The sequence below is a fragment of the Miniopterus schreibersii genome (assembly GCF_964146895.1).
Source record: "Miniopterus schreibersii genome assembly, chromosome: 8".
NCBI lineage: Eukaryota > Metazoa > Chordata > Mammalia > Chiroptera > Miniopteridae > Miniopterus > Miniopterus schreibersii.
The window spans coordinates 14,783,687-14,804,476 of record NC_138109.1 but is presented as its reverse complement, the minus strand read 5'-3'; the positions used below and the strand labels follow the sequence as shown (position 1 = coordinate 14,804,476).

The 20,790-nt window shown below is 49.0% G+C and overlaps 1 protein-coding gene across 2 annotated transcripts; it reads left to right on the top strand.

The window, feature by feature from the left end:
• Positions 1 to 11,800: 11,800 nt before the first annotated feature.
• KDF1 (keratinocyte differentiation factor 1) lies at positions 11,801 to 19,884 on the top strand. Of its 2 annotated transcripts, none has more exons than XM_081143817.1 (4): positions 11,801 to 11,864; positions 17,126 to 18,189; positions 18,650 to 18,724; positions 19,297 to 19,884. In XM_081143817.1, exons 2-4 carry the CDS (start codon positions 17,151 to 17,153, stop codon positions 19,377 to 19,379), a joined length of 1,197 nt encoding a protein of 398 aa, XP_080999943.1. In that variant the 5' UTR covers positions 11,801 to 11,864; positions 17,126 to 17,150; the 3' UTR covers positions 19,380 to 19,884. The 2 variants fall into 2 exon arrangements, 1 of the variants encoding a protein (XP_080999943.1); XR_013999253.1 differs by having other exon boundaries at positions 11,807 to 11,864; positions 18,650 to 18,812; positions 19,297 to 19,879.
• The last annotated feature ends 906 nt before the right edge of the window (positions 19,885 to 20,790 follow it).

Here is a 20,790-nt window from a genome sequence, read left to right as displayed (position 1 = left end):
TTTCAGGTGCCTTAGATTGAGTGATTGGGATTCGTGGGTGAGACAGCTGGGCTCCTGAGAGGCAGTTCAGAAGGGGCTCAGAGAGGAGGGAAAGATCCATTGGGCCAGGCTCAGTGAAGAGGAAGGGAGGTAGACTCAGGAGGAGGGAATGAGGGGGAGGGTATTCAGTAACCAGGAGTGGTGGAGGCTCAGTGGAGGGCAAGGGGAGGGGGTCAGTGACTGTGATGGGCTTAGGGAGGAGGGAAGAGTTTAGTGGGTGCATTGGTTCCAGAGGAGGCTCACAGAGGGAGAAGGGAAGTTCAGTGAAAAAGATAGGGCCTCAGGGAGTCAGAGGGGCTCAATGGGGATGATGGAGGCCCAGGAGTTACCAAGTTCCCCCCAGAAAGAAGGAATATCCTGTTTAATGGTGTCTGTCATCCCTTTGAATGGTCTCTTTTGTGTCATCAAACTTCCGTGTCTTTCGCTGTGCAGATGACCCCCTCCCACACACACATCATCATCATCATCATCATCATCATCACCACTGTGGAGAGACTGATAGGTGTTTTGCCTGAAGCAGGCAGATCACTGCTCCCAACTTCTGGGAGATGGACAAGGGGAACAAGACTAGGACTTAGCCCCACCATCAGGCAGATCCAGAGAACCAGCCAGATCTGAGTTCAAATCCCACACAGGGCCCATCTGGGTGACCATGGGAAAGCCCTTTCTCTAAGTAGGAGGAGATACTCAACCTATTTTTACTGAATGGATGAATGTTCTCGACCTCCTCACAAAGTACGTAAAAAAGAAGCATCAGCAGCCTTTTCTTCCTAATGAGAAACCAAAGCCCAGAGAAGTAAAGAGACTTGCTCAAGGTCACACAGCAGATAACTGGTGAAGCAAGAATTCAGACACAGTTCTGACCCAACACAAAGTCACAGCCTACCTCCCTGTTATTCTCTGACATGCCCCCTCTTCCTATCCTCTATGGCATTTCCCACAAGTTACAGATACATGTATGTATTCGTTTATTATGTAGTTATTTAATAGTCTCTCACCCTAGACTGTTTTTGCTTATCATTAGACCCCCTTGCAGTTAAGTAGGATATCTAGAGCTGTTGAGAATAGGGAAGTCCCCTTTTTCATTCATTCATTCATTCATTCATTCATTCATTCATTTGACAAATTTGGTCATTATCTTCTCTGCTGGGCTGGCTGCTAGAGTTTACAGCAACAATCAGATGGGGCCCTGCCCTCAGGGAGCACACAGTCTGGGGGGACACAGACATGTGGTGCCAGTTCAGTGAGGCATCTACAGGGATGTGGAAACACAGAGGCTCTGGGAACATAGAACAGACACTAAACCCAATTGAGTGGGGAGGGAATCAGGGAAAGTTCCCTGCAGATGATATTTAAACTGAGACCCGAAGGATCAAAGTGACAAAGCAAGTGATACAAAAATGGTGATGGGGGGGTGGAAAAGGAGAAGGATTCATGATGGGAACACTGTGCACAGGACCAGAGGTGAGCGCTTTTGGCATCTGCCAGCTTCCTCCCTGGCTTCCTTAATTGCCCTGGGCTCTGTACTCCTGCAAGTGGACAGCCAACCACATCTCAGTGCATAACCAGCCTGGCAGACACAAGATTTGAAATTAGGAAGTACATTTTTCTACTGTAATAATCACTGTTTTTTCTGATCTTTATAAAAGTTATGGATTCCACCCTAGCCGGTTTGGCTCAGTGGGTAGAGCACTGGCCTGCAGACTTAAGGGTCTCGGGTTCGATTCCAGTCAAGGGCATGTACCTTGGTTGCAGGCTCAATCCCTGGACCTGGTCAGTCAGGGTGCGTGTGGGAGGCAACCAATCGATGTGTCTCTCTCACATCAATGTTTCTCTCTCTCTCTCTCTCTCCTTCCCTCCCTTCCATTCTCTCCGAAAAGCAATGGGGAAAAAATATCCTCGGGTGAAGATTAAAGAAAAAAAACTTATAAATTCTTCTTGTAGAAAAGATGGGGAATAGAGAAAATATTAAAAATTTTAAAATAGAGAAGAAAGGAATCTGGAATTAGAGGGACTTGAGTTTGAATTGAAGATCAGTCCTTTCCTAGTTTTGCAACCCTAAGAAAGGCACATTTTCTCTGCGATCTTCAGGATCTAAGGAATGGAACTGCTAACACCTATGGCATAGGCAAGGGCATTGATAGATGCAAGGATTTGTCCAAGATGTCAGAAGCTAGAAATATCTGTCCTCAGTCTGAGCTAGAGACCCTGAAAGAGAAGAGGCAGCCTGAGGGGGACTTGATTCCAGAATCCTGCCCATACATACACACTTCTCCCAGGACAGCAGACAGCAGAGATACAGCCTTATGGTGAGAGAGTGGCTGTGGCCCAAATCAGGATCCCCTCCATCTGCTGAGAGTGAGCTGGGGCAGGAGGTCAAGGCCTAAGATGTCTACTTCCATCCCGGCCTAGAAGATACAAAGCCTCTACTAAGAGATCCAACCCCTCCCTTTCCGTTTCTTCCCTGCAACCTGACCTGGTACCCTCTAGGATGTGATATCAGTTTAATAATTTAGCAGATGCAGATAAAGATAGCAGTTCTGAAAATAACCCAGCTAGGCTCAGCCTCCATCTCCTCTTTCCCCAGCAGACTTCCTGCCCTCCCCACGAGGTTCCTGGCCGCCCCACACCTGTCAATGCCCCTGCCCACCAATGGGCACCTGACTAGACACTTCCTCCTTTCCCTTCCCCTTCTCCACCCTCCTCCTCACCCTTTTTTCCTCTCAATTATCATATTAAGAGCTTTTATATTAATTAGAGCTTTAAAAAAATCTTGTGCTAGAAGTCAGAAGCTTGGGTTGAATTCATTATGTGCACTGAGCAAGTAAGTCCCTTCTCGCTAAGTCTCTGTTCCCACATTTGTAAAATGAAGCCTCTGGATTCCTGTGTGGCAGGAACAAAATGTTTGGGCAGTGGCAATTACCTGGACAGGGGACTGGATGTCTTTCCCAGGAAGGCACAGCTACAATGTCAGTGCCATTTCAGCTATCAGCACAATTCATCCTGCTGCTCCACCCAGAGAGCTCACAGGTTCTCTTTGTTTTTAACTCCTCTTGTGATGAAAATTTTGCCTGGGTTATTATTCCTAGAATAAAAGCCTGTGCGTGACTTGTGTTCACAATGGATGTAGCAGGTTTCATGTGCTTTTGGTGCTTCATCATGTTTCTTACAAGTAGAAATTCTACTTCTCTCTGGGTAGTTGGGAAAAGCAATACCCCTTCCCCCTTGATGCATCTTTGCTCAAATCACCCCACTTTATAGGTCTCAGTTTTCACATCTCTAAAGTGGCCAGGTGTTGAAGGGTAAGCAGAACAAGGTAAGCAAGACTCCATGGTCTTTAGATTATAAGCTTCAAAAGGGGTGAGATCACTTCTGTTTTCATGCATTCATTCAACAATATAATTAAGCATGTACTATGAACAAGCCATGATGCAAAGTGCTAGGGGCACAGCAGAAAACAGAAGAAGCACAGTCCCTGTTTTCTCAAAGCTTACATTTCAGAAATAAAAATAATTAAATCCAAAGGCATGTGCTATAAAGGAATAATAAAATACCTGCTAATACTTACTTAGTGTTTACTCTATGTCAGGTACTGATCTAATAAGTTGCTATTATTAACATACCCCATTTTATATGAGGAAACTGAAGGACAGAGTGATCAAGGTCACACGCTCAAGGAGTGGCCTAGCTAAGATTCAACATGCAGGCAGTCTGCCTCCAGAACCTGTTTTCAACCATGTAGCCATAACGCTTTCTTAGAAATTATGAACAAGGAATAAACTGGTGACATGATGGGAAGTGGAGTCAGGGAGGCTTCTCCTCAGAAGGTAACATTAAGCTGAGGCCTGAAAGATGAGTAGGAGTTCATCATGTGGAATTGGGGAGAGAGATTTTCCAGCAAAAAAAAATCATACGTGCAAAGGTCCCGAGACAGAAAGATTGGTCAGTGCCTGGTAAACCGGCAGGAAAATTAAGGAGATCTGAGGTCAGAGGAGCAGGCTGGGCCTGGAGAACAGGGCGAGGGTTTTGGATTTTACTATACAAGCAGGGGAAGTCTTTGAAAGACTTAAGTAGGGGTCAACATGATCTGATTTGTTTTTAAAAGATCATGCTGCTTGCTATGTCAAGAATGAACTTAAAAGAAGCAAGAAAGGAATGAGGGAGACCAGTTAGCAGATTATTGCTGTAATCCAGCAGGGAGAGGACAGTGGCAGGCCAGGAGTAATGACAAGACATGGGAGGGGGGATGAGCTTGAGTTTTATTTGAAGGTGAATTGAGAGGATTTGTGGATGGATTAGTATGGGGGTGAGGGAATGCCTTCTGGGTTTGTGGATGGAGCAGCAAAATGGATTGTGGTGCCCCTTGACTGAGATGGGAAAGACCAAAGACCAAGGGAGGAACAGGGTTAGTAAAGAAATCAAGGTCAAGAAGTGTGTTTGGTTTTTTTAAAACCTAAGTGATAGCCCGGCTGGGCGTGGCTCAGCAGTTGAGCGACAACCTAGGATCCAGGTGATCGGGGTTCGATTCTCCGTCAGGGCATATGATGGGGTTGTGGGCTCGATCCCCAGTCGGGGGCGTGCAAGAGGCAGCCGATCAATGACTCTCTCATCATTGATGTTTCTATCTCTCTCTCCCTCTCCTTTCCTATCTCTGAAATCAATAAAAATATATTTAAAAAAAAAAAAAATATATATATATATATATATATATATATATATATATATATATATATATATATATAAAACCAAAACCTAAGTGATAATTGCTTCATTACAAAAATAAGAAAGGGGTCTACAGTAATAGACCATTATATCTCCCCAGTTTTTAGTCCAATAAATATTATACTTTGCAGACGGTGTACCTTCAGTTTCAAAGGTGGAAAGATAGTTCTAAATGACTGGTATTAACATAGAATTCAGATAATATGGCTTGTGTGACAGTGCACTGGAAAATGAAGGTCTAACTTGAAATCATGTTCGTTATGTCTTAGAGTAATGAGAAAGGCAAAACTCAATAAAAATAATATAGAGAGGAAAAAATAGTCCTAATAAAAGTCTACACACATAGGGGATGGACAAACTTTTAGAAATAATTTTGTTTTGAACGCCTATTTTGGAAACTGTTTTCTGCTTTTATTCTCTACTCAATACTCTACTCACAGAACACTTCACTTCTGGTCACCAAATGTGTGTGTGTTTTCCCACACCAACCAATTCTCCAACACCAACGGGGTGTCCTGCAATTCTGACAGTACCCAGAGTTACTGCAGACCACAGAGGTTAAGGGCTCATTCACAAAAGACTGCCCCCCACTTCAGGAGCCAATCACAAGTAGTAGGTACCCAGTTTACCATAATTTCTGTCCCATTTAGCTATAAATCAGAGGTTCCCATGACCTTCTTCTTGGATTCAATCATTTGCTGGAACAACTCACAGAAGTCAGGGAAACACATCTGTGATTTTGACAAGAACTGAACAGAGTGAAAGGAAGCACAGTATGTGAGGAGATGGATCTGGGACAAGTGACTTCCCCACTCTGAGCCTCAGTTTGCTCATCCACAAAATGGGAAGAATAACATCTGTAGGTCGTCTTCCCAGAGCCCACTGTGGATCTGCTTTCTCCCTTTCACTGCCAGGGCTAGAAGGCAGCTGACCTAGGCTGGCCTCTACCTGCTCCAGCTCCACTACTTTGATGAACTATTTATTCTTCTAGCATTCCTGCCTTGGGAAGCACTCCTGGGACCCCAAAGGGCCTGGACAACCTTCTATTGGAGCAATAAGCTGTCACCTCTGACACTGTGTAGGCGCCTCTGGGTACGGTATGTCTCCCCCCAACACTGTGAGCTCCCCAAGGTCACATGCCAAGTCTTATTCCTTTCTGTGTCTGCTGCACTCAGCCAGGGCAAGGCACAGAGTAGGGGTTCAGTGATACCTGTTGAGTGAGAGAATGCTCCAGGGCTTTTCAGGTTGTCCACCATGATTACCATCTCCTCTGGTCCCTATCCTCACCCTACCCTACCCCAGCCTCATCATGCCTGGAACTGTGTGTCTCCACTGCTGCTGGTTCTCCCAAGTTCACTGTCCTACTCAGGGTCTCACTTGGGAGGTCCAGGGGAAGGACACTGTACCACCACCCCATGAATCTCGCAAACCATACCCTTTTCCCTCTACCCTTGAATTTCACCCATTTCCTCAGACCACCTCCTATGTTGACTCTGGGCTTGGCTATATGACTTGCTTTGGCCAATGGGACATCAAGAAGCATGAAGGAAGCAGAGACTTAATAGGCACTTGCACATTGAGGCTTGTCCTCTTGGAAGCCAGCTGCCATGCTGTAAAGAAGACTGGCTAGACTTCTGAATGATGAGAGGCCAGATGAACAGAGCTCCTGGCGGTGGAGAAACCATCATGGTAACCCAGCCCCAGCTGCCTTCGGTTAAATGCAGCCACATAAGCTACCCCCAGGAAAAACCAGCAGAACTGACCAGCTGACCCCAGTTGAAACACTGAATTTTTGGAAATAATATAACATCGCTGCTTTAAGCCACTAAGTTTGAGGGTAGTTTATTTCTCAGTAATAAATAACTTAAAGAAGAGTCCTCTCTTCCCTATCCTCTCCATGCTGTCCTGGGGGATCCACCTCCAGAATAGGCCATGTGTCTAACCACTTCTCACCATGTCCGAAGGCACCACCCTTGTCCAGGCCACCATCATTTCTCAGCTGGATTATTTCCACAGCCTCCTCACTGAAGTCCCTGCCTCCAGTCTTTCTCTCCTGCAGTTACCATACAGTGACCATAGTCACACTTTTGGAAACTTGGTCCAATCAAGCCATTCCCCTGCTCAAGACCCTCCAGCAAGTTCTAATATCATTTGGATTAAAAGACAGACACTGGCTTCCTTTGGGTTTCCAAGACATGCCAAAATGATCCCCACCTTGGTCTTCTGGTTCTTGGCTTAAATGTTCCCTCCTCAAGAAGGCTACTGATAGAAGAGGAACTGAGGCTCGGAGAAGTGAAGTCACTTCCCAAGTTCACACAGGAAGAGGCTGTGCTGTGATCCCATCCTAGGTCTGTGTGACCCTCCCCACCGCAGGGCTCTTTTTACCACATCAGTGGTTTGAGAGGGTGAAAGTGATGGGCATGGGCTCCTGAGAAAAGGGAGGGCTTGGAGGGGCTTTTTTCCACAAACACTCCTAGCTGTAGCCTTTGGACCCTGACCTCAGCTGGGGAATCAGATGAATCAAACAGTACTGTGCTCTCTGAGAGCTCCCATCTGGGAACAGGGAAAGTAGCAGAAGGGGTCAAGGCCATTGAAGTGGCTCAGACAGCCTTTTGAGTTAACTCAAGGAGATAGCCTTCTAGCTGGGGGCTCTCTGGGAAGGCTTAACAGGGTTATGAGATTGGCTGGGGGGAGGGCCAGAAAGTGGGGATGGTGTTCAGTGGCCAGAGCTTCCTATTGTTCCCTGACAAGGAGACTCAGCATTGACCATGTGTATCCATGCCAGCGTGTGTGTATGTGTGTGTGTGTGTGTGTGTGTGTGTGTGTGTGTGTAGGAGAGTAAGAGAGCAGTACTGGGGGTGAGGTGGAGAGTAGGCAAGAGGAGGGCTGAATGTGTAAATGGATTTTACTGATGTGAAAACTAAAGCCCAGAGAGGCTGAGTCCTTTGCACCAGTTCACAAAGCCACTAGGTATTTAAGGCAGAATTTGGACCCAGGCCTACCTTGACACCACACAGAGCAAGGTGAAAAAGTGGAGGGAGGTCTACCTCCTCCAGGGCCCACTGCTTATTCACTATATGACCTCACCTAAGGCCATTCCCCTTGTGGGCCTCATTTCCTCATCAATAAATTGAAGGAGTTTGATGAAGGTTCTTTCAGCACAAAGACTGCAGAAAATACTTCTATGAGAGCTTGGAACCAAATCCAAAACCAAAGCAGCAGCCCCTGCCTCAACCTGATACAGGATGGTGCCTCACCCTGAGGCTCCCTTCAAGTTCAGCAACTGGGTGCTGCACTAGCTAAAGCCAAGGAGCCCCCACCATAAAGCTCAGCCCAGAGTTCCAGAAACCCCTACAGCCCAGCTCCTTAGAATTCTGGGGTTCCAGCTGCACCTTTCCACATCATGGGCCCAGCGAAGATTCCAGCTCACCTGCCCATCACTCCCCAGGATAGCTCCAGGATACATCATCCTTTGGCCAATGAAAGAAAGGGGAGAGGCAACTCTGAATGGTCATTGGCCCATTGTCTGACCTGTACAGACAGACCTGACCAATTAGAGGAGCCAAGACAGCCTCAACTCCCCCATTCTAATTCTGCCCACCCTCCGCTATTCCGTTCCCTTCTGCCTCACCAGGTTTCCTTTCAGTTGGTTCCATTCCATTTATTCTATTCAGAATTCCAGGGTATTCTATCTGGGAAAATGGGGTGTAATAGGCAGAATTGGAGCTGATTACAGAAGGGAATTCTTGAGGGTAGAATCCCCCATTCTGCTGGGGGCCTGGAGCAATCTCCAGGGCCTAGTTTTGGGAGTACCCAGAAGAACCACTGTAAAGAGCTCAGGCTCTGAACAGAATGGACTTGGACTTAGCTCTGGGCTCTGCCACTTACTATTTGTGTAATCTTTGGCAAGTGGCTTAAATCTCTGAGCCTTTGTTTTCTTAGCTATACAATGGAGATTTGGGATCTGTTCACTGAGTTATTGTGAGGATTAAATGGAATTAGGAACATAATTTACCTAACACACAGTAGGTGGTCATGGTGAATAGTAGTGATTTATTCTCCTGCTGATTCTTAGAGGGAGTGGCCTTGCCTCAGAGAGTCCTGGCCCAGAATGGCTGGGGAGGCTAGGATGGGGAGGAAGAAGTGATCAAAATAAAACAGCTATCATCTATTTAGCACTTAGCATGTGCCGGCCCCTATTGTAATCATCACATGAAACTATTTACTACGTTCACTTTATAGGCCAGGTATCTGAGGCACAGAGAAGCTCAGTAAATTGACCAAAGTCACCCAGCTGATAAGTGGCAGAGGTGGGGCATATATTTAGGCCCTCTGACTCCAGAGTTCACACTCTGAACCACTGTACATCTTACCTCATATTAAACCCACTTTGGATGAGAAATGCTGAGGTTAAATTCACACTGCACCTGAACAGGTAGGGGTGCACCTAGGACTCCAACTCAGATCTTGTGACTCTGAAGTTCTGGCATTTATGCTGTTGAGTGCTGCCCCCTAGTGCCACCCATGGATCCACATTTCCCTAATCCACTGCTCTCCTGATGCCCAAAGCTGTAGATCTTATAGATACTAAATATCACTCTGAATGTCATCCATATATACAATCATGATGTTTTCTTGGCTATCTCGCAAATCCTCCAATTCAACAGGTCTAGCACCATCTTTGTACTTTTACACCTCAAATTTGCCCTTCTCAGTCATTTCCATTTATCCAGCAGCACAAACTAGAACCCCAGCCATCCTTGACATTTCCATCTCCCTACCATCGTCTGTCACCAGCTCAGGAGTCTGCATGGTAGCAGAGGAAGAAAGCCAGAAAAGTAAACACTGAACACAGCAGAGCAACAGTGGTGGAAGCAGAGGATCAGGACAATGGCCTCCCAGTCATGGCCCAAGGCAAAACTGAGGTTGGGTAGCTCCAGTTAGAGAGGCAGGCCTTTCTTCTTAGAAAGAAGGCCAAATGCAGCTTTATGGCTGGCAAGAGGGTACTGTATTGGGAGCCAGAAGGGCCAGATTCCCACCCAGCTCCACTACTCAGTCACAGTAGGACCGTGGGACCTTGATGAGCCTCAGTTTCCCCATCTGTGTGCAATTCTTGTACCCCAGGAATGGACTTGCTGGGTCTTTGGGTACACAGATGTTCAACTGTACACAATGTGACTCACTTTCTGAACTCCAAATGAGGACACAATGTGCCACTTGCCCCAGCTAAGAAGGTGGAGAAGATCTACTGGGAGGGATCATCATAGAGGGTCTCTGGTGGAAATGGAACACCTATTGTGTGCACATGGTAGGGCACCTGTGGAATGAGCTGATGGTATCTTGAGAGGTGAGATAGGCAAGAACACCCCACCCTACCCCATGGTAGGAATCATCTTCCAAGAAAATGGGCAAGGGTAGGGCTTGGCAAGGGGCCCAATCCAAACTGGGCAGACAAAGGGCTCAGTCCTATTTGACAGTATCTCCATCTGGGGGGTGGGAGGTGAAAAGGGGCCTGAGGTTGGGAGGTACTGTATTTTTGGTATACCTGGAGGGGAAGGGGGTTAGGCAGTACTGAATTCCTCCCAGTTATCAATCCTTACCCAGTTATCAATCCTTACCCCCAGTCATCTTTTCCTATGGCCTTTATTTCACTTTGCTTCCATTATCTTTTTTAATTATCCCAGTTGAAAAGAGGTACAGCGGTACCTCTGTTTTCAAACGTCTCCATTGATGAACATTTCAGTTTACGAACGCCATAAACCCAGAAGTAAATGCTTCGGTTTTCAAACAAGCCTTGGAAGTCGAACATGCCACACGGCTTCCGCTGAGTGCAAGATCCTGAGGCCTAGCTGTCAGCTGTTGATCCCTCGGTTTTCGAACGTTTCAGTACTCAAATGGTCTTCCGGAATGGATTACATTAAAAAACCGAGGTACCACTGTACTATTATCTCCACAGATGAGGCTTAGAGAAGGAAAGTGCCTTGCCCTAAGTCACACAGTTTGTGCCACTGCCTGAGCAAATAATTTCCCCTTCCTATGCCTCAGTTTTCTTATTAGTAAAATAGGAATAACACCTGCCTCACCTCACAGACTAGTGGAAGGATTAAATAATACTACGCAAGTAAGGGGTGTAGCATGGATCCTGGAGATGCTCCTTAAGTCACTTGTTTATTGGTGTTATTAAGTTATTAAGTTGTTATTAAGGGGAGCAGGACACAGGTTAGTCTGAGCTCTGACTTCTTGCCACCCAGGAATGTTGCCTCTTGTAGAGACCCCATGGGATGGTGTGGTCATGGCCCATTTTGGCCACTTCTACTGATGTTGGATGTGTCTTTCAGAACAGCCCAGCCCAGCCCTCTCCTCCCAGAGCAGAGGTACTTGTCTTCTGCAGATTTCCTGGAACAGAGAAAGTGAACTGACCAGAGAGCAGAGGACCCAGGCTCCCAATTCTTCCTCAGGGCAAAGGAAGAAGACAGAGCCCAATGGTTCATGCATTCCAGACTATCTGCTGAGCACCTACTGTGTGCCAGGTCCTACACTGCAGGAGCATCGGGAACAAGACCAGACCCTGTCCTCAGAGTCAGAGGCTAAAGGAGGAGACAGAAGACAAGAAAACAACAGTGTGCTGAGTATTATGATAAAGAAGTACAGATAACTGTTCTATATAACAGAAAATCAGACAGGCTAGGGGTCAGGGAAGGCGTCCCAGGAGACACGCGCTTTGAGCTGAGCTTTTAAGGCCTGGCACGCGCTCCTGGGGCTCGGAGACGCGAGGACCACCTGCCTGCAGAAGAGGAGACTGACGGCCCCAGCGTCTACCCACCCTGCCGGCCAGGCCTCACTGACCGGGACCTGGTGGAGCACAGCTCTGAGTCCGCGGGCGCAGCGCCCAGCCCGGCCTGGGTGCCAGCCTAGCGCCCGGGGCGGGGCCTTGGCCCAGGTGAGCCGCGGCGGCGGCCGCGCTTCGCGGAGGCAGGAAGTGTGTCCCCAGCGGCGGCCCGTGCGGCGCTCCCGCGAGAAGCTCACCTGCACCCCAGGTGAGCGGCGGGGGGGCAGGGGGCGGGGGAAGGGGCCGAGCCGGAGGCGCTCACCTGGCGGGACAGGTAAGCCCCGCGCGGGCCCGAGGGGGCGCGAACTTGGGCGGCACCAGTGTGTAGAGACCTCCGAGGCTGCGCGCGGGCGGGGGAGGGTCCCGGGGCCGGTTCCTCGGGGACCACCCTCCCACTTCCGGGGTGCGCGGGCCGGGCCGGGGAGCGGCCTGAGCGGATGCCTGGGCCGGGGCGGCTGCGCGGGGTGAGGGCGCCGTATTTGCCCTCAGGACTGTGCTGGCTTGGGGCGGGGGCCGTGCACACCCCGAGGAAGCGCGTCAGGGCGGGAGGGAGGCCGGGTGGGCGGGCGCGCCGAGGGCCTCTGCAGCGGGAGAGGGCGGTGCTCGCCCGCGGGGCATCGCTGGTGCCGGGGCTGCGATAGCCCCGAGGGCTGTGTCGGGGGCTGCTTCTCCCTGGCCCCGGACCAGGTGCCCGCGGATGCGCGAGGCGCGGGCTGAGCCTTTGGAGCAGGAGACCGAAGGTGCACGGATGCGGGGCGCGAGCACCGACGGCCGTTTTCTGAGCAGGGTTGGGGTGTTCCTCCCGGCACGGTGTGCAAGACCCGGCCAGCACGGGTGTGGGGCAGAGGCCGGTGCAGCAGGGCCTGCCCTGGGAAGGAGGGAGGAGGGAGAGAGAGAGACAGCCCCCCTGAGTGTGTGTTTGCAGGGACTAAGGAGCTGGGGAAGAGCATCAATAGAAGTGTGGGGAGGGCGGGTCTGGGAGCCTCTGACCCTGAGGAGGATCTCTGCGGTGCCACGGGGTTCCCAGTGACCCAGTCCCTCCCAGGCGCTAAAGCCCCTGCATGCACTATCTCATTTAAACCTCATGTGGTGCTTGAAGATACTCATCTCTCCCCTTGTTAAAGATGAGGAAGCTGCAGGCCGTGGCCGGGTAGCTCAATTGGTTAGAGCGTCATCCGGATTAGCCAAGGTTGCCACTTGATCCTTGGTCAGGGCGCATACAAGAAGCAACCAATGAATGCATAAATAAGTGCAACAAATCAGCTTCTCAAATCAGTGTTTCTCTCTCCCTTTCTCTCTAAAATCAATAAATAAAAAGTTTTTTAAAAAAATGATAAGGAGAACTGAAGCCTACCGTCTTGCCTCAGACCACAATAGAAGCAGTTGCCCTCCTCTCACAAAACTGAATAACCAGTGTTCCTAGGATTTTGGAGGTGAGGGCAGCAGCATCGAGGGGAAGATGCGGCCTAGGTGAAATGGGCTGAGTTTGACTTCAGGAGAGTTCAGGGTCTAGAGGGGAGGGGGAAACTGAGGGCAGGCATTGTCCTTACCTCAGGTTTTGCTCCCCTGACCTCCATCCCACGCCCATTGGAGATGTGTGGCACAGGGCAAAGTACATGGGCTCTGAAGTCTGGTGGACCACAGTATAAATCCGGCTCTCCCCCTTTCCAGCTAGGTATCTCTGGACAAGTCACTTCAGCCCTCTGGGCTTCAAACTCCTCATCTGTGAAGTGGAGCTATAATATTTACAGGGCAATTGTGTGTTAAATAAGGTTTATATCTGTGCTGTAGTCTTTTGGGGCTGGAGCCTGTTTCTGGCCCATTTACTACTATTTCCCCAGCATTTAGCACAATGCTGGGCACATGGTAAGTGCTCCGCAAATATTTGTTGGATGAATCTAATAATTAGTGGCAAATCCTAAAGCCTTGGAGGTGGAGAAGGAGACAGTGACCCAAACCATCATCAGTAACCCCTTGTTCTTACAAACCCCAGGGACCTCAGAGTTCAGCGTGGTTGGAACAGTGTAGATACGCTCAAGCTTCTCCTCATCCAAGGTCTGAGCCTGAAAGAGTCAGGGCTCCCTCTGTGGGCCCTCCTCAGGCATAGGCTTGTCCTTGGAGCTGGCAGCTGGCCACTTTGACTGCCCCCTTCCTCCCAAGTGATAGATGAGATGTGGTAGTGGATAAGAGTCTGGGCTTGGCTGATTGGGTACAAATAAATGTGTGGCTTTAGACAATTTATTTAGCTTCTCTGTGCCTTACTATAGTAATAATAATAATACCTACAAATAGCGTTGTGAGAATTAATTGGTTTAATGTATTTAAAACACTTAGAACAATGTAAGCCACCAATAATTAACTCTTTCACTAGAATACAAACTCCTGAGGTTAGGGAATTTTGTCTGTTTTATCACCGTGTCCACAGAATTTAGAACAATGTCTGACACACAGTAGGCCCTCAGTTAATATTTGTTAACTGAGTGAATGAATGAATCCATTCCCACCCCCACACTGCTCAAGCCAAGGCAAAGATATTTAACCGCTTGCCTTGCCTCTCTGGGCTGTCAGGGACTATTACAATTTCAGTTTATACACCTTTGGAGAGGGGATTTCAAACACACATCCAGACACTACTACCTCTACTCTGGTTAGTCTAGAGCCTAAGTCCTTTTTATTTCCACCCAATGGTCCTCGTTCTACCCTGAGATCACACAATGTGTCAGTTCCCTGAAGCACTTACTGTAGCCAAACCTGCTTCAGACACTGAGGCAGAAAGGAATCAGACACATTCCCTGTCTTGGGGTCAAACAATGGGTTCAAGGCCAACATAGCTGACAGAGAGCCCAGCAGAAGGCTGTGGGGAGAGAGACTTGGGGCTCTGGAGGGTCCTTGGAGAAGGGATGCTGAGTGGGGACAGCAGAATGGGTTGAAGAGTTGTAGGAATAGTGAAAGAACTCTCGTGTCCTCCCCATCCCCATTCACCGTCGCTAACAGTCCCTCCCTCCCTTTCTCTCTCTACACACATACACCTTCGGTTTTTTGGGGGGAACCTTTTGAGATGTTGTAAACATCATGCTCCTTTACCCCTAAATGCTTTAGTGTATATTTCCTAAGAATACAAGCATTATTTTATATTACCATAGTAATCAAATTCAGGAAATTTAGTAGTATTGACACAATACTATTAAATAATATACTGTCAATTCTAAATTTCATCTGTTATCCACATTATCCAATTTCCATTTTTTCCCCTTGACCCACGATCCAATCCAGGGTCATACATCGTGCTTAGTTGTCATGTCCTTCAGCTGGGGCTTGTCTGATGTTTCCTCATGATTACAGGCAGGCTATGCACTTTTTACAGGAATACTTCATAAATGATGCTGTACCCTTCTTTGTGCAAAGTATCTAGAAGCACATGATGTCAGTACATCCCATTATTGGTGATGTCAACTTTGATTATTTACCAAGTTTCTCCAGATTTGTGGGTTTTGGTGTGTGTTTTTTTAATCCTCGCCTGAGGATACTTTTCCATTGCTTTCCAGAGAGAGTGGAAGGGGGAGAGAGAGACATTGATGTGGAGACACATGGATTGGTTGCCTCCCGCATATGCCTCGATCAGGGCCAGGGATCGAGCCTGCAACCGAGGTATGTGCCCTGGTCAGAACTGAAATCAGGACCTTTCAGTTCGCTGGCCTACACTCTAACCACTGAGCCAGACCAGCCAGGCCTTGGGTTGTTTTTTTAAGCTCTCACTGGCTGCAGCAAGTAGAAAGGAATGGAGGTGGCCAGAATGGGGGTCTTGACAGTATCTGAGTGAGAGATGATAGTGGTTTTGGCATTGATTTGCCCAAAGCACATTGCTTATTAGAGCCAGAACTGGGACTAGAACACAGGTATCTTAACACCTAGTTCTTCTCATACATCACCAGTTATAGAACCCCAGTGCCATTAAATCAGGATTAAAAAGATAAGGGATCAATATTTTTGAAAATACAGGCTAAGGAGAGTTACTGTCCTGCAAACCCCTACATGTGACCCTCCCAAATATATCGGTATATAATGTTTTCCCAACTCCCTCTGGCAGAGTTATTTATTCCCATAATGCCTCATCTAAACTACATGTCCCATGTAATGAGCCTTTAAGCATCTGTTTTCCCTACAAAACACGTAAATCACAAGAACAGAGTCTATAGTTCATTCATCTTTGGTTCTACAGTGCCTAACATAAGGCCAGGCTCAGTATTTATGAGATGAGTGAATCTTAGCTCTGAGCTTGTTAGCAACCAAGTCATAAAGGGAAAGAAGATGTATTTTGTGGCTCAGTTTCCTTGTCTAATCAAAGGAAGCAAAACTGCTTGGTTGTTAGAAGAGCAAATCTGAGCCAGACTGAAATATTGACAGGGTACATTCCCATCTCTGATTTGAAGGAGGATGGTAAAAGAGAGAAGGTGGTAATGATCAGGTTCTGTAGCAAGTCACATGAAAAGGCATTTATTGAGCAGCCTCAGAGGCTGTGCTGGGTGGGCTTACCAACAGTAGGAAGAACTGGGGGAGACCATTCCCCAGACAGCAAGATCCCAGGAGATTTTTCTTTTTATGTGGCAAAATATCCACAACATAAAATTTTTTATTCCATTTTAACATTTTAAAAGATCCTCTTAACCATACATTCCTGTGGCATTAAAAAGTCACAATGTTGTGTAATCATCACTACCATCTATCTCCAGAACTTTTTTATCTTCCCAAACTGAAACTCTACTCATTAAACACTAACTCCCCATTCCCCATGGCCTCAGTCCCTGACAACCACCATTCTCCTTTGTGTCTATGAATTTGACTATTGTAGATATTTCATATGGGTAGTACCATATAGTATTTGTCCTTTTATGTCAGGCTTATTTCACTTAGAACAATGTCTCAAGACTCATCTGTGTTGTAGCATGATCAAAATTTCATTCCTTTTCAGGGCTGAACAATATTTCATTGTGTGTGCACATCCCATTTTACTGTATTCATTCATCCATCATGGGACCTTTGAATTGTATCTACCTTTTTTTGCTTATTGTAAACAATGCTGCTGTGAATATTCATGTACAAATATATGTTTAAGTCTCTGTTTTCAGTCTTTTTGTATATACCCAGAAGTAGGATTGTTGGAGCATATCGTAATTCTATGTTTAATTTTTTGAGGAACTGCCAGACTGTTTTCCACAGCAGCTGTGCCATTCTGCATCCCCACCAGCAGTGCATAAGGGTTCTCTACATTCTTTCCTATTTTTGTCACTTTCTGTGTGTTTTTCAATAGTAGTCATTCTAATGGGTGTGAAGTCCCAGGAAATTTGGGCATATAGGTTAGACCACAGAGAGAACTTCCTTCTTGGGGAGGAAGGGAATACTAGAGGATCTGTGGGCACACTTGGGCCTGCCCATATCACAGGCCTCTCAGAAACCAGAAATCTAAAGCTCCTCATGTAGGCACAGGAGCTTGCCCCTAATCTCTGACCCTGATTCCTTCCTGACCTCTCCCCACAGGCTGCAGCAAACCATGTAATGAGCCATGCCCCGCCCGGGACACCCCCGCCCATCATCTGGGCCCCCACGCTTGGGACCCTGGGAGCGGCCAACAGAGCTATGTTTGGAGACCTATGATGAGCCATCTCAGCCCCCACCGAGCCGCCGCACTCGTAAGCCAGACCCCAAGGATCCTGGCCACCGTGGGCCTGAGAGCCTTACCTTCATCTCCGGCTCTGCTGAGCCCGCTGCCGAGCCCCCAGCCTGCTGCCTGCTCTGGCGACCCTGGGTGTGGGACTGGTGCCTGGCTGCCTTCTGCTTCCGTCGCTGCCGGGATTGCCTCCAGCGCTGTGGAGCCTGTGTTCGGGGCTGCAGCCCCTGCTTGTCTACTGGGGACTCGCCTGATGGGGCTGCCGAAGCCAACTGGGCCAAGGAGCACAATGGAGTGCCCCCCAGTCCTGACCATGTACCCCCCAGCCGGCGGGATGGCCAGCGGCTCAACTCAACCATGGGTAGCAGCTTCAGCTACCCTGACGTCAAGCTTAAAGGCATCCCTGTATACCCCTATCGCAGTACCACTGCCCCAGCCCCTGATGCGGACTCCTGCTGCAAGGAGCCATTGGCCAATCCTCCACCCATGCGGCACAGCCTGCCCAGCACCCTTGCCAGCAGCCCCCGAGGCTCTGAGGAGTACTACTCCTTCCACGAGTCGGACCTGGACCTACCTGAGATAGGCAGTGGCTCCATGTCGAGCCGAGAGATTGATGTGCTTATCTTCAAGAAGCTGACAGAGTTGTTCAGCGTACACCAGATTGACGAGCTGGCCAAGTGCACGTCAGACACTGTGTTCCTGGAGAAGACCAGTAAGATCTCAGACCTTATCAGCAGCATCACACAGGACTATCACCTGGATGAGCAGGATGCTGAGGGCCGCCTGGTACGCGGCATCATTCGCATCAGTACCCGAAAGAGCCGCACCCGCCCACAGACCACAGAGGGGCGCTCAACCCGGGCTGTTGCCCCTGTTGCCATTGCCCCTGACAGCGGCCATGAGACCATGGTGGGCTCCGGGGTCAGCCAGGATGGTAGGTGGGGCAGAATGGAGGAGGCTCTGGCCAAGGGAGGGCAGCACTGATGTCTTTGGCCACTGTGGGTCCACCCCTCAACCAGTCCCTGCTCTTGCTCCTCCTTTTTCTCAGCTCCTCTGCATCCCCTAACAGGCTCCTTCTATCCCTTGCTACCACCTGCCAGAGTAGCTTCCAGACCTAGCCTGGTTAACAGGACTCAGGAACCCACATGAATTTGGACCTCTGACCTGTCCTGGCCTAACTAAAACACCCACCACCCACCACTGTGCATACCCACAAGCATGTGTGCGCGCGTGCACACACACACACACACACACACACACAATATCTTTGTTTTAAATACTTTCTGTAGCCCATCGGTGAGTGGCCTCGCCCTCACTGGGCTGGGGTCAGAGGTGGGGAGTGGACTTGAAAAGATGTAATAATGATCACTGTTCCCCTCATGTTCCTTTTCTAGAACTCACAGTGCAGATCTCCCAAGAGACGACTGCAGATGCCATCGCCAGGAAGCTGAGGCCTTTTGGAGCCCCAGGTTTGGTCCTGACCTGATGAGGAATATGGCGAGGAGAGGGGACTGCCCTAGGGGGCCCCACATGCCCCTCTCCCAACTTCCTCCTGGGGTGGGTGAGGATGGGATCAGAAAGGGACAAGAAGCCTGAGCAGCTACAGATGCCATCCCAATCCTGCCAGCTAGCTTAAAGGGTTCAGTTGGGAGAGATTCAGGAGTCTGCCCCCGAACCAGCAGGAGACTGGTGCCCAGAATAGGCAAGCTGAAAGTGATGGGACCCCAGCCTCTAAGCCCTGGTCACTGGGGAGGAAAGTGGAAAGCAGGGGGCCATCCAGCCTGGTGCTAAAGGCACTCTGTGTGATTTCTGCTGCTGTCTTCTTGGCCTTCACAAGCCTTTGGGAGCTGGGCTGTTACCCTTTTACAGGGAAGAAGTTGGGGGCTCAGAAGTTAAGAAACTGAGTGGGTCACCCAGCCAGGATCAGACTAACCCAGGCTTAAGTCCCACTCTGCTCCTTCTCAGGGGGCTTCTCCCTGCCTGTGGGACCTGAATGAGTTTCTTCCCCTCTCAGCCTGTTTTTTCCTCTTTTCCCTCTCAGGATACCCAGCCAGCCATGACTCATCCTTCCAGGGCACCGACACAGACTCCTCAGGGGCACCCCTGCTCCAGGTGTACTGCTAACCCCCACTGGGCCCAGTGGGCGCGATCCCCTTCTGAGAGAAGCACAGCCTGCAGAATGAAGAGGGGGACCAGGACTCCTTTTGGGGAGGCAATACTCCAACCTTGGCTGACTGGTTCCTGGACCACGTGCATTTCACTGGGCCATGGTGCCCGCATTACCCTGGATCCCCAGCTGGCCTGACCTGTCCCTTTCTGTCCCTGGCCTGGGCCATGGAAAGCAGACTTAGGAGTTATCTTCTGGGATTGAATCCCTGCTCTCCTATAACCTGCCACCCTAACCAATCATGCAGACTTCCCCCTCCCCATGCAGAGGGAGAGGATGCCAGCTAAAAGCAGCTTAAATAGACTGGGTCAGGGGGCAGGAGGGCCTCTGTCAAATTCTGTGGGCAGTGCCTACTCCATGTTTTACTCTGTTGAGCAGTTTGTTTCTTCGTTGATGTCCTACATGCTAACGTGAACATAGTTGCAAGTACAAAGGAAATAAAGATGTCTACCTTGTTAAATTGACTGTGATACTGTCCTTTCTGTCCCGTTTGCCTGCTGCCTGGAGCAGGAAGCAAAACAGAGCATCTAGTATTGTGGGGTCAAAATCAGAAGGCTAAAATGGGAGCGATAACGCCCACCTCTCAGATTCACTGAGTTCCAGGAGATAGAGCCCAGCAGTGTCTGTACCTAAGGTCTCACATGTGGTTTCTCTCATTGCGAGGTTCTACGCTGGCCTGTCTGGGCTGCCCCTGCTGCCCAGGTTCACTACCTACAGGCTGGCCTGCTTCTGGCCATCCCTGCCGTTTCCCCAAGACCCCACCCAGCTACAGACCTGCTGCTCCCTTCACTTCTCCCTGGTGCTGATAGAGCACTGTGGTTCACTGTTACCTTCTTGACCTTCCCAATAATACTGGAGTGGGGTCCTTCTTTCACAGAGGGGTCAAGAAATTTAACGGGACACAGAGCTAGTTAGCTGTGGCTCTGGACCTATAAGCTGACCTTGGCAATTCTGCCCCCAAGCTGGCAAGCTGACCTGTGTGGGGCAGAAGCAGGTTCCAGGAGACCAGCTGGGTTCAGAAGGACCCTACTTAGCTATTCACACAGAAGTGTCTCAACAGGCCAACCAGGCTAGTTGATTGAACAAACTAGGTGTCCAGGACCTCCTCTGCCTCACCTACAGCCCCCATAGACCTTTTTATTGTCCTTGTGGCATCCTTTGGAAAGGGACTAGACAAACTGTACTTGTCTATCCAATTTCCTATCAGACACACAGGATGGTCCCTTGGGATTATGATCACAGGGCCCAGTACCAGTGATAAAACTGGCTCCTTTCCTTAAGCTGTTTCATCCAGGTTAAGGCTTCCCAAGACTGAAAATGATCACAGGACACTGGAGCCCAGGGATATCACGGGACATAGGAGGAGTG

Bases quoted from the DNA above. Each gene is read 5' to 3' on its own strand.
- KDF1 (XM_081143817.1), top strand. From the start codon at position 17,151: ATGCCCCGCCCGGGACACCCCCGCCCATCATCTGGGCCCCCACGCTTG. The intron at 18,190-18,649 runs GTAGGTGGGGCA...TTCCTTTTCTAG, and splicing joins CTCCGGGGTCAGCCAGGATG to AACTCACAGTGCAGATCTCC. The intron at 18,725-19,296 runs GTTTGGTCCTGA...TTTCCCTCTCAG, and splicing joins GAGGCCTTTTGGAGCCCCAG to GATACCCAGCCAGCCATGAC.